Source organism: Apus apus, chromosome 1 (genome assembly GCF_020740795.1).
Source record: "Apus apus isolate bApuApu2 chromosome 1, bApuApu2.pri.cur, whole genome shotgun sequence".
Lineage (NCBI taxonomy): Eukaryota > Metazoa > Chordata > Aves > Apodiformes > Apodidae > Apus > Apus apus.
This window is the reverse complement of record NC_067282.1, coordinates 91,888,424-91,904,759: the sequence shown is the minus strand read 5'-3', so window position 1 is coordinate 91,904,759 and position 16,336 is coordinate 91,888,424. Positions and strand designations below refer to the sequence as shown.

At 40.0% G+C, this 16,336-nt stretch overlaps 1 protein-coding gene across 1 annotated transcript; it reads left to right on the top strand.

Moving 5' to 3' along the window:
• Positions 1-201: 201 nt before the first annotated feature.
• On the top strand, positions 202-11,057 carry MRPL39 (mitochondrial ribosomal protein L39). The gene is made up of 10 exons (XM_051638427.1): positions 202-305; positions 702-908; positions 1,257-1,396; positions 1,893-1,992; positions 3,253-3,320; positions 4,656-4,768; positions 7,281-7,346; positions 8,588-8,741; positions 9,650-9,697; positions 10,921-11,057. Exons 1-10 carry the CDS (start codon positions 263-265, stop codon positions 11,005-11,007), a joined length of 1,026 nt encoding a protein of 341 aa, XP_051494387.1. The 5' UTR covers positions 202-262; the 3' UTR covers positions 11,008-11,057.
• The last annotated feature ends 5,279 nt before the right edge of the window (positions 11,058-16,336 follow it).

Below are 16,336 nucleotides of genomic sequence, written 5' to 3'. Positions count from 1 at the left end.
CACGGAAGGGAGCCGCTGACGACGGCGCTAAAGGCTCAGGGGGAGGCGGCCCCGCCCCGCCCGGCTGCCCCGCCCCGCCCGGCTGCCCCGCCCCGCCCGGCTGCCCCGCCCCGCCCGGCTGCCCCGCCCCGCCCGGCTGCCCCGCCCCGCACGGCTGCCGCGCCCCGCACGGCTCCCGGCGGCGGGAGGAGCGAGGGCCGGAACCGCGCGGCCGCGCCGCTGCTTCCGGCGGAGGCCGGGGAGGAGGGGACTCGCCCGGAGGATGGCGGCGCGCTGGGCTGCCCGCGGCCTGCGCGGCGGGCGCCGTGAGTGGCGGGCTGGGCGGCCGGTCGGGGCTGGGCGGCCGGTCGGTCGGGGCTTGGGGCCGCCCGGCCGTGCGGGGAGGCTCGGGCCGCCCGGCCCACCGGGCTGAGGAGGCGGCCGCGGGGACGGGGCGCAGAGCGGGCTGAGGCCGCAGGGCCCTGTCCGAGGGAAGCGCCTGCGCGGCCAGAGAGCGAATGTCACCAAGATGTTGTTGCTTTTCCTGTGGTGACTTGGTGCGGGCAGTGCGCGGACCAGGAGCGTCGGGCGCTGACCTTATGCGTGAGGAGACAGGCGGATTAGCAGTGCGGGGGCGTGTCTTCCTTTCTGCAGAGACAAATGTCTTACAAAGAGGCTTTAAAAACTCCTTATTGCTTATTTGAGACCATTGCTTTTGCCAGGGTTCGTCTCCACGCCGACTGTTCCTCGGCTGACCTCAGAGGAACTGATTCAGATGCGTAATGAGCTCTTTGCCAAGGAGAAGGAGAGACAGTTATCTCTGTATCCACGGATAGAGAAGATCGAAGTGAAATACACTGGGAAGTCTCACCCTGGCAGTGTGTTTGTAATGAACAAAGCTTTGTCTACTCCATACAACTGTGCCATGCGTAAGTGAATGGACTTTTAAACTAATGTTGCACCAGTGGTGATGGAAGATGTGCTGCCAGTTGAAGTACTTGTCATCCAAATTTGGAATGTTAATAATGGTATTTTAACGACCCAGGTAACAGACATGCATTCAGAATATTTGTAGTTGGTATGTTTTAATATATATTTGTACTAAAATACATCAGCATAAATTTGAGTTATTTTTGGAGGCTCTATTAACAGCTCATCCTTCCAAGTAATTTGCAAAAGTGAAACTTGTATTTTGTTGTTACAAATGCAGGGATCTAAACTGCTGACTCAGAGAAATGTGGTTAATACCCGTGTAATACTTTTTGTACTTTCTTTAGACTTAAGTGAATGGCATTGCAAGAAATCGGTTCTAGCTCTTGTGGATGGTGAAGTCTGGGATATGTATAGACCCTTGATAAAATCCTGTGAAATTCAGTTCCTTACTTTCAAAGATGAAGATCCAGAGGAAGTAAACAAAGTGAGTGTGTTTCTTATCCCATTGTAGGCAACCCCAATTACAACCACTTGATTCTGTATGACTCTCTCAGTTCCATGTGCTTCTGCTTTCTTGAACTTTATTGTTGTAAAAGTTCAGATATTTTTATTAGTTGGATGATACATCATGGTTTTCATTAGCTGGACAAGAGTGTGGGCTAGGTGGTGTGTGGGCTAGGTGGTGTGTGGGCATCCCTTTCAACCTATATTGTTGTATTCTATGATTTCAGATTTAAATATCTCCAGGGAAACATATGGCTTGCATTTTAAGTGCAGGTTTGATTTTCTTTTAATTGATTCCATGTGGAGAATCATCTCCAAATAGAAGTTTAAATGCTAAAGAAAGTAGCACTTGCATTGACAGCTAGGTTTGTGTGTCAGTTAAATGATGCTGTTCTTTTGGAATAAGTAGCAGATGTTCATCTGGCGTGGGTTGTTAGCATCTAGGTAGTAAATCTTCTTGGAAATTCTCTTTGCAGGCCTATTGGCGTTCCTGTGCCACGATCATGGCGTGTGTGTTGAAGCGAGCGTTCAAAGATGAGTACTCAGTGAATCTGATTAAAGCTCCAGAAGTGCCAGGTGATATAAGTGTTTTATTTTGAAAGTCTTGGTTTCCACTGCTTCTTAAGTGAGTGTCTAATAGTGTTATTAAAAAAAAGAGGCTTTTTTTCCCGCAACGATTGACGGTACTTCCCATTGATATGTGTCTTGCATGCTGTTGTAGCCTTTAGTTTATAGTAGTCACACTGAAAACAATTTTGTTAGCAAAGTGCAGAAAATTGGTCTGTGTGGCAGCTGGATTTCAGACCACTTAGGATGTCATAGGCTGAATTAGTAACTTCAGGACATAACCTTTCTATTGTGAAGTTACATGAGTAAGGTATTTTGAAGATGTGATGGGTTTCTGTGAAATTTGCTTTAATAAGTACATAACCTTGTGAGCGCATGAGTAACTAAATATTATGGTGTATGCATAAATTAGGAAGATTATTGAAGTACAAAGAGGGTTAGTAAAAAGTCATGTGACCTGATTCAAGATTTACAAAAGTAAGAAATACAGAAGAGAGGAGTTTATTTAAATAACAAAGTCTGTGTGATTTTTTATTTGATATATAAGAATGTCATGTGGAGTGTTCCTACAATTGATTTCCATTAAAGCAATATTGACATTTGCCTGGATTGTTAAGTGTAGAGTGGATATTTCAGTTCTACCAGGATTTGGAGTAGTCTTGCATATACTAAGCTATATTGTTTTACTATAGATACAGAAGTAGTGTGAGCTTATGTCATAAGTTTAATTTCTAAGATAGCAATATCTGAATAAATATACAGAAAGAGTACTCTAACAACTGCCACAGAAATTTGTATTGCCTTTATCAGAAACTGGAGCCATGCTTGTGTCATGGATAAACATTTTATTTCAGTTCTAATTTCTCTATGCAATAAATTCCTCTTTACAATTTAACAGTGCAAATTTACTTTTAACATATGATGTGTACAGAGGAAAACTTGTTCAATGTTTTCAAAGTGGAATTTTTTCTTACAGTGTTAGATACGGTTTTGAGCACTATAACTTTTTTTCACTTTAGTGGGGTTGTATTTTGCTGCTATTACATTAAGATTAATTTTAAATTACTTTCCCATTCAGTGAAATGAAATTAAAATGACACAGCCATAATCTGCCATTTGACTGTATAATCACAGCTGAAAATGTATATTTTATGATGGGTTTATGAAGATAATTCTGGCTTTCTTCTCAGCTGTTTAGATATAAGAATATATTATGATGAAATACACACTTGGTTACAGACAGGAATATTTTTCTTCTTGGAATTGCAGTGATCTCTGGAGCTTTCTGTTACGATGTAATTTTGGACAACAGACTGAATGACTGGAAACCAACAAATGTAAGCACAGTAACGTCCTGCCTGAAAAGTTACATGGTTTGCACTACTTGTCCAGTGGTTCTTTCTCAATGGGGTAGAGAGGGCAGTGAGGTTTGGTTTTGTTTTGTTTTTTCTTTTTCTTTTTTTTTCTTTTTTCTTTTTTGTTGAGTATATCTACACTAGTATTTATTTTTTTTAGGTTAGGAGTACTCTTTGGAAACTAGTCTCTGTGTTTACCACATACTGGCTCTCATTCCAGAGTGTTCTCAGCACACAGGCTGGGTTCCTTTCAGATGAAACTAAACCTTGAGCTGCTCTCCAGATGCTTACAGATATGAGGTCTGTGGGGCTAGAGTAAGTTCTAGTCTGAAATACAATTGCACAAACAGTTGATGTGGCAGTTGGGACCTCAGTGCCATCTTTGTTACTATACAGATCTGCCCCTGCTCTTCTCTGGTAAAGTAGATGGAATCATAGTCTTTGTGTGAGTAGAGCCCTCTGAAAACTGTGTGTAATATGTGTATTTTCACCTAGTGGTTTACAGCATAGTCAGTTTACTGTTGTAAAAGAACTGTGAGCATGTACAGCTGAAGCTCTCCTCAATAGCTTTCTTATTTTTCATGCTCTCAGTAAATCTAATAATCTAAACCCCCTGAATCTCATAACCACTTGGTAGCTGGTATAATCACAGGTGTTTTACTTACCTGGTGCCTATTCTTGTTCTCATGCCCAAATACCAGCAGAGGTGTGTATGGGTGACAAAGCAATATTGGTACAATGCACAAGTTTTCTTCAATATGATTTTGCAGTTGAAGTAACTTAGCTTGAAATATTTTCTACATGGCGTCATAAACATAATTTCTCCTAATAACAATTTCGTATTTATCAATAAATAAGAGTAGGCCGAACTTTGGATTCCAGACCAAGGTGATAAATTTCTGTATATTAAGTGTTCCTTTTTTTATTTGATTCCATCACAACAGAGATAATTCAGAAGTGTAGTTGTAACTCTGGGAAACAAGATACACATACATGAATGTTGAAGAGTAGCAAGCCTGTATAAGTATATAATGTTAGGAAAACCTAAAAAGTTTAATTGATATATATATTTTTGATGGAAAAATGCCTATTAATGTAACTGGACATTGAATCAGTCTGTTTAGACAGTGATGGTTTGTAGAAACCTGTTGCTGATAATTAGTAAGAGTTACAATCCTGCAGCAATATTCTTATATTTAGGGTTTATAGGAGATGATCTTTTTTCTTTTGACTAATATTTAGTGTTTCCTATGCGTTGTCAATTCAGTGCAGCTGTGAAACAGTGCTGACAGTTTTATATACTTCACTATTTTTTAGGACAACTTCCGTTCTCTTACAAGGGATGCCAGTAAACTCATTCATAAAGACCTGCCATTTGAAACACTGCATGTTGAAGCAAAAGTAGCACGTGAAATGTTTCAGCATAACAGGTAAGTGTCTGAATTTGCCTTTCTTTTAGAAAGGCAGTTAGAAATTCATTTAAATCTCTGCTTAGTTTTGTAAATCTAAAATAAGATGTCATGGGTGAGGTAAGAAGGTACTTCTTCCACTACTCTGAACACCCCTCCACTCTGTCACTCTACCTTATGTTGTTTTTAATATTCTCTCCAGAGGCAACACCAGGCACCTTTGCTGAATGTAGTTTGTGACAAATGGAAAGACTGTAGATTTCTTTGTGTAATAGTGTGCTTCTAAATTTTACTTCTTTTAAGTGGAAGCTCTGGTGGTTAGACTTGGTATGTTGGTTATTCTCAACCTTTGCTGAAAGGCTTTCATGTTAAAGAGATGTAGATTTTTTTTTTTGGTAGATTTTTTTTATGCCTTTGTATCTTCAAATGAAGATTTGATGAAATGCAGGATTTGAGCTCTTCAGGAGGAAGATGGGTAAAATACTCTTGCCTGTTATATAAAAGAGGACTTGTTCCAAACACTTCAGTCTTCTTTACTGAAGAAACACCTAAGCAATGTTTTGGAAAAAAAAAATTCTCCAGTCCACAGCTTTTTGGCAGTTGAAGAGAGGTGAGGGGAAATGAAAAAAGGATTTATCGTTTTGTGAACCAAAACAAAACTATGCTAAAGCTAAAATTGCAAAAATAACTAGTGTTTTAGCTTAATAATGAAGATTATATTAATGTGACATATGGACTAGTGCCTCTTTGTTCTTTTGGCTAGCAAACCACAACAGCAGGTGAGAGCTGACTTATAACAGCTTTAGACATTTATTGTGTATTTGTGTGTGTAGCAAGAACAGAGAACACTTTTCTGCCTTGCAGATGACTGGCTGTTGAGGACCACACTTTGCATAAAACCAGTTTAGGTGATCTGATACTGTCTTATAGTCTTAATGTGACTTGAAACACTCTTATTTTTATTTGAAGCAGTAGGTTCATTTTGTCTTTCTGAATAAAACTGCTGACAGAGCATGGCCTTTCTGTAACATATACATAGAATATGATAGACTAGAATAAACTACTTCAATTGGAAGGGACCTACAGCGATTAGTCCAGCTGCCTGAGCAGTTCTCAGGGCTGCCTAAAAGTTCAAGCATGTTTTTAAGGACATCGTCTGAATGCTTCTTAAACACTGCAGGCTTGGGACATCGACCACCACTCTAGAAAGCCTATTCCAGTGTCTGGCCACTCTCTCAGTGGAGAAATGCTTGCTAATGTCTATTATAAACCTCCCGTGGTGCAGCTTTCAACTATTCCCATGCGTCCTATCACTGGATCCCAGGGATAAGAGCTCAGCACCTCCCCCTCCATTTCTCCTGAGGAAGCTGTAGAGAGCAATGAGGTTGCCCTTCAGCCTCCTTTTCTCCAAACTAGACAAGCCCAAAGTCCTCAGCCACTCCTCATGGGACATTCCTTCCAGCTTTGTTGCCCTCTTCTGGATGCATTCAAGCACCTCCACATTCTTCGTAAATTGTGGGTCCCAGAACTGCACACAGTACTCCAGGTGAGGCTGCACCAGTGCTGAATAGAGGGGGATAGCTGCCTCTTTTTACCAGCTAGTCATGTTATGTGTGATGCACTTCAGGATGTGGTTTGGTCCCATGGCTGCCAGGGCACACTGTTGGCTCACTCTGAGCTTGCAGTTGACCAGCACCTCCAGATCCTTCTCTGCAGGGCTGCTTTTCAGCCACTCCTCTCCCACTTTATACTTGTGCCCAGCATTACTCTGCCATAGGTGCAGAATTAGCATTTTGACTTGTTAAATTTCATCCCATTAATCATAGCAGAGTGCTCCAATCTATCTAGATGCCTCTACATGGCCTCTTGTCCCTCAAGAGAGTCAACAGCACCTCCCAGTTTGGTATCATCAGTGAACTTGCTAATGGTGCATTTAGCTCTTTCATCCAGATTGCAGATAAATGTGTTGAATGGGACTGGTCCTAGCATTAAACCCTGAGATGTAGCCCCATTCACTCCAACTATTTGAGCTCTTCCCTTCAGCCAGTTCTTCACCCAGTGCAACATGAACTTGTGCATTCCATAGTTGGACAAGTTGTCCAAAAGGATGGTGGTATGAGGGACAGTATCAAAAGCATGACTAAAATCCAGAACTATATTCACCACCTTCGCTTCATCCACTAGGCAGGTGACCTTGTCATAAAAGGGTATGGAGTTGATTAAACAGGACTCTCCTCTTATGAACCCATGTTGACTCTGCCTGAGGATTGCATTATTCTTTGAATATCTTTCAGTAGTACCCAGTATAAACTCCATAATTTTTCCAGAAACTGAGGTTAGACTAACAGGTCTGTATGATGTGCTTTATGAAACATGTTAATACATATTGTCATGTTTCACGTGTGGTGCTTCAAAGGTCACAGAAATGTGAGCATGATTTTTAAGAATGCTTTTCAAATTTTTCTTTTAAGGATTCTTATAAGAACTAGGTGTTAAAGGTGAGAATTTATAATTTTTTTTTTGTCTTATTCAGATACAAAATGGAGATGATAGAACAAAAAGCTTCTCAGAATATGGAAGGAATTGTAACGTTACATAGGTGAGCAAAATTGAACTCTCATTCTGCAATGATTCACTGAAAAATTTGATTATATTGCAAGCACTATCTGCAAGTGAGGAGATTAAGTTGCTTATGATAGTTTTCAGTTTAGAAATCACTTGCATTCCTTGTGGTCTGTTGTCTGTCTTAAGTTGTTGTTTGAGTGGGTGTTCATTGTGGTTTGTTTTTTTTGCGCAACAGTTGTTTTGTGATACTTAACACTTGGTGGATCTCACTTAATTTCTGTTTCCTTCTATGTTCAGGTTTGTAAGAGCCAGAGAAGTCTTTAATGCTTTGAATGCTTTTACATAAAATCTACATAAATCTCTGAAGCTTGAAAGGTTGAATAAAATACAAACCAAATACTTGTTTGAAAAGAAGATTTAGCATTGCATAGTGATTTTTTTCTTCCAAAGTTGTCTATGTCTTCCTAAATGACAAGCTGCTTCCTTGTAGTGATGGAGATGAGAACAGAGCTGGCTCCCAGGATACCATGTAAGATAAAAAGTTCTTAGGCTGGAGGCAGAAAGCCTGTATTGTACCTTGGGCATATAAAGCTATTTGTGACTAGCCTAGGCTAGTGTAGGTTATTCAGTTTTCTAGATGTGTAAGTTGTTCTGCATTTGATTTTGGAGTCCATATCTCTATAAAGGAGCAGATGTCTGTGCATTGATGGTTCTTGAAATTTTATAATTACATTGTGTCTGTTCTTTCTCATTCCTTCCACTCTCTAGTTTACTTGATAGGAGGGAAAATGATCTTACCTATTGATTTCTGGGAGAGGTTTATTCTGAGTATTCTTTTGCTGTACATTTTTTGGTCTCTCACTTTTCTTAATGGATTCTCAGTTTTCCAAGACCTGGAAGGAAAATACCTGTGTAGGTTGTAAATGCTGTATGCTGTATGTGATCTTGGAGACAAATCCTTTTTTGGTGCATGACAGGGTTACCCACTTTTAAAGCCAACATGGCTTCAAAGATTTGTTAAACCTAGGATCCTCTTTTTAGACTCAAGGATTTAATTTCATTTGTTAATTTTAGGAAATTGTGTGTGGCCTGTACTCTTGCTTCAGGAAAGCTAGAAATGCTGAAATGAGGATTTGTTTAGATTTGGTTTGGGATTTGTGTGGATTTACTTTCATCACTTCTGTAGATAGGAATTTGCTAATCAGAAATAAAAACAAATAGACTTGTACTTCTCTCTGAATATATTTGACAGATTTTTTTTTTTCCTCCCATCAGGTTTGGTGACTTTGTAGATGTTAGTGAAGGCCCTCATATTCCAAGGACAAGTTTCTGTTTCCAGTACGAGATAACAGCAGCCCATAATCTTCAGACTAACCAGTCTGAATTGATAAGGAGGTTCCAAGGTGTGTCCCTGCCAATACATTTGAAGGTAACTAATCCATTTTGTACAAGTTTTTATTCTTCAAGTCAGGGCATTTGGCTTACTTTCTGATCTTTATTATATGTTGTGCTGGTAGCCAAGCATTAATTCAGAAGTAAGAACAGAAGCAGAAAGTGAAGGCCCATGATGATGATGACTGTGGCAGATATTTGGTGTTTGTTTTCATGGAACTATTATGGCTATGAAATCAGAACTAGAAAAGCTTGCATCAGAGTGCCTTTGATACTATTTTTCGGTACTGAAAGTGTTATTTTCATTGTGCAATTTCTGCACGGCTATTTCATTCACCTGGCCTTAGTTGTGCATGTTAACTGTCTGAAATTGAGACTGCTGACAGTGTTTATTCAGATTGAGAAAAGAGCAAAACTTTGAATTTATACTCATGATAAAGGATACCATTTAAAAATCTTTCATGACACCAAGGTAGAACTTAATAATGAAGAAGTCGTAGCAGTAATCAGTCTTAAATAAAGGCTTTGCAGAACTGTAGGTGGAAGGAGGAGTTTTTCTTCCTGTTCCTGTTGACTTACATAGTTTTGACCTGTGGTCTAGCACATGTGCTGTTGACTCAGTTGGGGAAGTCTTAAAGAAACAGGTGGGCACTGGGTTTCCCACCTTATCTTGGTGTACCCTTCCTCGTCATAAGATTGTATTTCCCATTTTTGCCCATAGCCCCCTCAATGATTCCACATAATGAGCGGATGTGATCAGCAGACATTTATTCAAGGCCCCCAGAGGAATATAGGCAAATAGGACACTGAAATCATGAGCTGTAACATCTGAATTAGGGTTTGTTACATTTTTGTGCCAGCATTCCTATATGCTTCTCAGAATCTGTTCTTTGATAAGATATTTTTTCTACTTTCACTGACATACATTAATGACTTTTAATACAGGCTCACCACACTGTGTGGCACAAACTGCTGGAAAGATCAAAGAAGCTGGTGAGTCTCATTAGTGTTGAAATACAGTTTACCAAAGATAAAGATATGCTGTGATAAGAGTAAAAATTGACTTATTAGAGGTGAGTAATATATTCAAGAATGGATCTTTAGATATGGGAAATGCTCACAGATGAAGAAAAATCAGGTGCACAAGATATCTTAATTGCTGTGTGGTAGAGGATGTGCTAGTACTGTTTCTCATGTCTAGTATTGTACCATTTAAAAAAACATGCAGTGTTCAGTTGATAGAGTTTGTCCTATAAAAAAAAAACCCCAAGCAAATTGTGTAAAACTTTCCATCTATGACTGAAGTTGTCTGCTTCTGAGAATTCTATATGCTTTCTGTAATAATCTCTCTACACTGTTATTGATTATTACTTTAAACTATATTAGCATTTTTCAAATTAATCTCCAGAAGAAATACTGATATCATGTGTGTAAAATTTAAAACTACTTTTTCCTGTTTTAATCATAAACATAAAACAAAAAACCTAAAAATTGCCATAATATTTTTACACTTGCCTTGATTTTAGGTAAGAACAAATTTCCTGCCACAGGTTTGAGAGAGCACATAGAAATATGTTTCTGATAAGTAAATGGAGGAATAAAATCCAGTACCACTGGGTCAGCCTAGGTGGAAGTTACTGAACATAAAAGGGAATGCTATTTCAGTAAACTGCATAAATCACATTAGTTGGAGTATTTTTTTGCCTGTTTAAAACCTACATGGAAAGTAAGAGTTTCTTGCAAACCTTCTACTAAACAACCAGTTGAAATATACTTACCCAAGAGGAGCTTTACAACGATAGTGTAAATGCAAAAGGCAATTGTTTAAGTTGAATGGAACTATGAAATATCATAAGCCATCTGTAACTAGAGACTTCGTATCAAGGCATGCTTAAATGTAGGAAATCTTCATAAAAAATATACAGCAGATGTTTTGGAGTCTTGAGGTAAAATATTTTACTTACTTGTGTGGCAAGAGAGAAAAAGAAAAAAGCTGTATGTCTGCTGAAACCTTTTAGCCAAGGATGTGTTCAGAGCCTAACCCATTATATTTTTCTATTAAATTAGTTTGAGGATGCTTGTCATTCAGGTTGTTTAATTTGGGAGACACTGTATTTTTTTATAGGTTTTCATTTTTTTGTTAACAGTGATAGGATGAGGGGAGAATTCCCAGGGTCAAGGAGCAAAAAAAAATAACATAATGGATGTTTCTGCAGGTCACTGAAGAAAAGCCTTTGGAAGCAGCAGCAGAACATCATGAGGCAAAAGATGTAACTGAAGAAGAAAAAACTGTATCCATTTAAATTAACTTCAACCTCTAAATGTACATAATAAAATGTGTATTTTTACAAGACTTGTTTGTGCTGTGTATAAAAATGTATTGGGTAGTTAGTTTTAATTCTGTGGACCTCAGTTATGGATAGCTGTAAAGCCATTATCAACTGTTTCAGTCCACTTTAAAAAAAAATAGAAGGGGGAAAGCTAATGCTTTATTTGCAGTAGCTCATCTTGAAAGTGACTCTGCTTCTTATTAAAAAAAAAAAAGTGTCTGTATTTTATCCTCTGTGATTAGTGCATTTTGGCCTACAGACTGTAGTTGAACTGGCAGCTGTAAAGGCCATCTCCTGTATCTTGGTATCATTTCAAGACCCCTTATTTGGTCTCCCATGAAGAAAGTATTTATTTCTAATTTCTGACCTGATGTGTTTGTTTCTTGCTGGAACTTTACAATGAAATTCTACTCAGTTTCTATTGCCTACTGCAATAAAAAACTGAGACAAATAGTAACTTAAAAAAAAAAAAAAGGAAGGAAAAAAAGAAAATAAAATCCCTTTCAGAAGCCCATAAAGAGTTACAAAAGATTATTATTTTCCTCATTTTGATTTTGTTAGAATTGAAACTGGATACTGTATTGTGTTTCTGGTTCAAAAGACTCCATTCAGTAGACCACTGTGCAATTGCCATTGCTTTATTAATACAAAAATAGCAGAATGTAAAAGCTGGAGTTGTTTGAGTTTAATATTTTCTGCTGTACAAGTGCAGTTAAAGATTATTTTCCAGAACAGTACCAGAAATTTAGCCTATTAGTTGCATCTCAGTGTAGTAAGATTTATTATGCATTTGCCTTTCTTTAATATTTAAATACGGTGACTTCAATTAAATTTCACAAGGGGTTTTTCTTAGATTATATTTTCTGACATTTGTATTTTCATCCCTAGCTCATTAGAGCTGGTTCTCATTTTATTAGAAAATATTTTTATTACTAATTAAAATCCAAATACTTTATCTGAATTTCCTCTCAATTAACTATTTTTACCATAAACTGCATCACTTGCTTTCTAATCAGTTGACACTCTACTTTTCTAAGAGCAGGGTAGCAGTTCAGTGCAACATTTTTAGATAAGGAAATCTTATCTAACTTAATACAATTAAGTAATAAGCAAGTAAATACTAAAAGTGTCAGAACATTGAAGAAATACAGGTGGTAAAAGTAGCTTTTGGTGAAATTGCAGAAATCTGCTTAAGGTATGTGTTAAAATATGTTTGCTGCTATGCATTTCTGTGCTTACTGCTGTCTTCAGCTGTTCATTTGCTGGCATGCAGTGCAGTTTGAAGTCCATCGGTATGTTAATGGAGTAAGGCTTCTAGTTTCCTTTCCTGTTAAATACAATGCTTTCTCTAAGTATAGCCCAGGCCCTCTCATACCACTTGAAAAACTTGGTGTTTTTTTTTCATCTTGATTAATGTTGCAGAGGACTTTTTATAATGGTATCAGATGCTTGTTTTTTTAAGTAAGATTTTTTGATTCAAGGTTTACTTAAAGAATATAAACACATTCTATACGTTTTTAAGACTATAAATGATTGTTGCACTGAACTTCAAATATTTCTGTTTCTTTTAAACCTGACCTGCAGTGTGCTTTGGCTTTGGAGCTGTTGCTCTGGTGCTACTGAAAAAGCATGCAGGCAGACATTGATTCCTGTCTTGAGGAACACAAAATTTTCTGGGTTTTTGTGTCGGGTTTTTTGGTTTTTTTTTGAGGTACCTTCCATCTATGATTAACCCACAACCACAGTGAAGTCAGGCCAGTGGGATAAGATCTTGGTGGTCTGTTTAGAATCTTAAGGCATTTATATCACCACCCCGCTCAGTCTCTTGATTTCTGCTCTGTCTTTTGGGAATCCAGTTCAGAATTCCTCCTGGCTTCTACCACCTGCAGAGGAAGGTGACAATGCTGCTTCCTCTTAGGAAGTTTTTTAACTGTAGCAGGAATTTCCTGTTTCAGCGTGTCTACATTTAGGCAGTTCCTCTACACCTGATGACCTCTCCCCACCCAAGAAGGAAAATTGGGGGAAAAAGAAAGGAGACTTGTCGGTTGAAATGAAAACAGATTTAATAAAGCAATAATTAAGAACTACTAATCCCAATACTAATGTAAAATGCACAGTGTTATACCCAGCTCATGTAGTACTTTCCCACCAGCGACTACCAAATGTCAAACACTGCGAGCACTGCAGCTCCATCAACAGTGGTTACAGCAAAGATGGGAGCAGGCCTTGGGCAGGATGATGGTTGAGGATGTCCAGGGAGGGTGGCCATTGAGGAAGAACCAGCCAACTTCCCAATAAGCCATGAGGGTGACTTTCATGCATAGAATACTTCTCTTGGCCAGCTTGAGCCAGCTGCTTTGGGTTTTGCTTGTCCTGGTCCTAGAACCTTGTGAGCTTTAAGCACTTAAAGGCCTTGGTTGCTATGGAAATACCCACGGATGGCCACAAACTAAACAAAAATGTCTTACTAACTTTGGCCTTACAGAATCAGGTGTTGCAGTCTTCTCAAAAATTGCAGCTTCCCTCAACAGAAAATTGATTCTATAATTCTAACCCAGTGAAGTCAGGACAGGGAGCCTTTCTGTAGGGTTTTTTTTTTTTTTTTTTTGGAGCAGGGAGGAACCTGGCTTCTGTAGTGTGCAGTGTAAGAAACAGTTTGGAAGGGATATAGGGCATTTCCCGTTCCTGACCTTTATGGGTGTAAGTCTGGCCGAAGACTTGACAGCAGAGTCTGGGGAACCTGCGGAGCTCCCGCCAGTAGGTGGGAGCAGTGGCCTGGGAGGAGAGGTGCTGCCCTGCCTGCAGGAGAGGAGCAAGAGTGGACCCGTGGGGACCGGGGTGAATCCCCGCGGAAGGGACTTTTGCAAGTGAGAACTACGTTACTAAAAATGCTCTTGAGGGCTGCTAGCTGAAGGTTACAGGAGATTTAACTTCCACTCTTCCCTGGAGATCTTTGCACGAAAACGTGGAAGCTCAAACTTCTGCAGAGCTTGGTGCTAGCTCACATAAAGGCTGGGGCTGTTCAGCCTGAAGAAGAGAAGGCTCTGGGGGAGGGAACCTTATAGTGGCCTTCCAGTACCTGAAAGGGCCTACAGGAAAGCTGGGGAGGGGCTTTTCACCAGAGAGGGTAGTGATAGGACAAGGGGTAATGGTTTTAAACTGAAAGAAGGGAGATTTAGGTTAGACATCGGGAAGAAATTCTTTACCATGAGGGTAATAAGGTGCTGGAACAGGCTGTCCAGGGTGTTTGTGGATGCTCCCTCCCTGGAGCCATTAAAGGCCAGGTTGGATGGGGCTTGTGCAGCCTGCTCTAGTGTGAGGTGTCCGTGCTCATAGCAGGGAGATTGGAACCTGATAATCTTTTAAGGTCCCTTCCAACCCTAACCATTCTATGATTTTATCTGGACTTATGTGGGCTGCAGAAGGCAGGTCTTCCTTTGGGAGAGATGCAGCTAGAGGATATCTTTGAGAAGTGCCAGAATTCTCGCAGAGGACAGCAGCTGTTAAAAAGAGAACTGGGTAATAGAAGGTAGTGTCCACTTCTTTCTTATACCAATATGCTGGTGACAGCATTTTTCCAAGTAGATGTAGATTCAGTTCTGACAGGAATTCAGAGCTGCATTTGCAGAGAGAAATATCTGGGGGTTTTTCGGGGGGGATAGATCACAAGGTATTGTGTGTACTCCTTACTCGATCTGTAAGAAATGATGCTGCTACTCAAAAAAAGTCCTGAACATTTCTTGGATGAGCATGAGAATGAATGAACACAATACTCTGTGCTTATGACAGCAACAGAGCAACAAGGAGACCCATCCCAGAGCTCACACCATCTCTGCATTTCACCATTAAGTGTTTGCATATAAAATGCTGAAATTGACTACCAAGAGGAATGTTACTGCATCTAGGCTAGACTAATGCTTCCTTTCTCGATTTGGTTTAAGGATTTCTGTACTTTAGCTGAGCTGCAGGGTGGTACCAGCCTGGCTGGCTATGTGGGGCTGTGCTCTGACATATAGCTGGAATTATAGCTATGTACCAAACTTAAAGCAACGGGGTAATATAAAATACCAAAATGAGCCTGGGTATGTCAAAGATCTGGGTGTGGATTCTAGATGTGTGTGTGATTTTATGCCTACCATGGGGACTAGCCTGATCTTCCCCATTGGAATTAGCCAAAAGAGACCAATGTCGGGTCAGTTTAAAACATTAAAGAAAGTAGATACTGTTATTTCTCTATACTGAAGGCTATATATCCCAGAAACTGCTGGGATTAAGGGAGGTTAGATGGACAAAAGAGATCGCAGAGTTAAGACAAGTCCTCTTCTTAGTTATTTCTCTTCTTTATTAAATTGCTTTTCAGGAGTAAAGAGGCACTTTTTACAGTGTCTGTTCAGTAAAAGAAATGCAGAGCCAGCTAAAGGTAAGAAAGAATCTAGGAAGCCACCATTCTGCAACATGCAGATGATGGAGAAGGGAGGTGGGTGTGTGATATAGGCCAACATACATGAACAGAAGATGACACTGGCCAGATTCTGATATAGAATAAATAAGGAAGAATTTTTTTAATTATGAAGGTGGTGTCCTGGTTTTGGCTGGGATAGAGTTAATTTTCATTAGAAGCTGGGAGGTCACACAGCTAGGATAGCTGACCCAAACTGGCCAAGAGGGTATTCAACGCCATATGATGTCAGGCTCAGCATATAAACTGCAGGGTTGGCCAGGGGAGGGGAATCACAACTCAGAAGTCTGGTGAGCATCGTGTCCCAGGTGGTGAGCAATTATATTGTGCATCAATCATGCTGTATTTTATTAGTATTACTTTTACTATTATTTCTTCTTGCCTCGTGTTGTCTTGGTAAACTGTACTTACCTCAGCCCACAAGTTTGGTCTTTTTCTTCCAGTTCACCTTCACACCCCACCATCAGGGGAGGAGTGAGTGAGCATCCCTGTGTTTTTTTGTCACTGTGTGGGCCTAAACCATGACAGGTGGTGAGGCACTGGCACAAGTTGCCAGGGAAGCTGTTGGTGCCCCTCCCTGGCAGTGTTTAAGACCAGGTTGGGTGGCACTTTGAGCATCCAGGGGTCTGGTGGGAGGTGTCCCTGCCTGTGCAGGGGGGTTGGAACTAGATGATGTTTAAGCTCCCTTCCGACCCAAACCACTCTGTGATTCTATGACAGCAGAGGAAAAAGCAGGAACTGAAGATTTCTTCCTTGTTGCACATCTCAGTAGTAGCTCCATGGCTTCTCACATTCAAGTTGTTTCTCCTTCTACTTCTTGTTTGAAAGAGATTTGAAAGTTTT

Coding starts and splice junctions, on each gene's coding strand:
- MRPL39 (XM_051638427.1), top strand. CDS start 263: ATGGCGGCGCGCTGGGCTGCCCGCGGCCTGCGCGGCGGGCGCC. Junction 1,993..3,252: donor TAAAGCTCCAGAAGTGCCAG/GTGATATAAGTG, acceptor TTGGAATTGCAG/TGATCTCTGGAGCTTTCTGT. Junction 9,698..10,920: donor TGGAAAGATCAAAGAAGCTG/GTGAGTCTCATT, acceptor ATGTTTCTGCAG/GTCACTGAAGAAAAGCCTTT.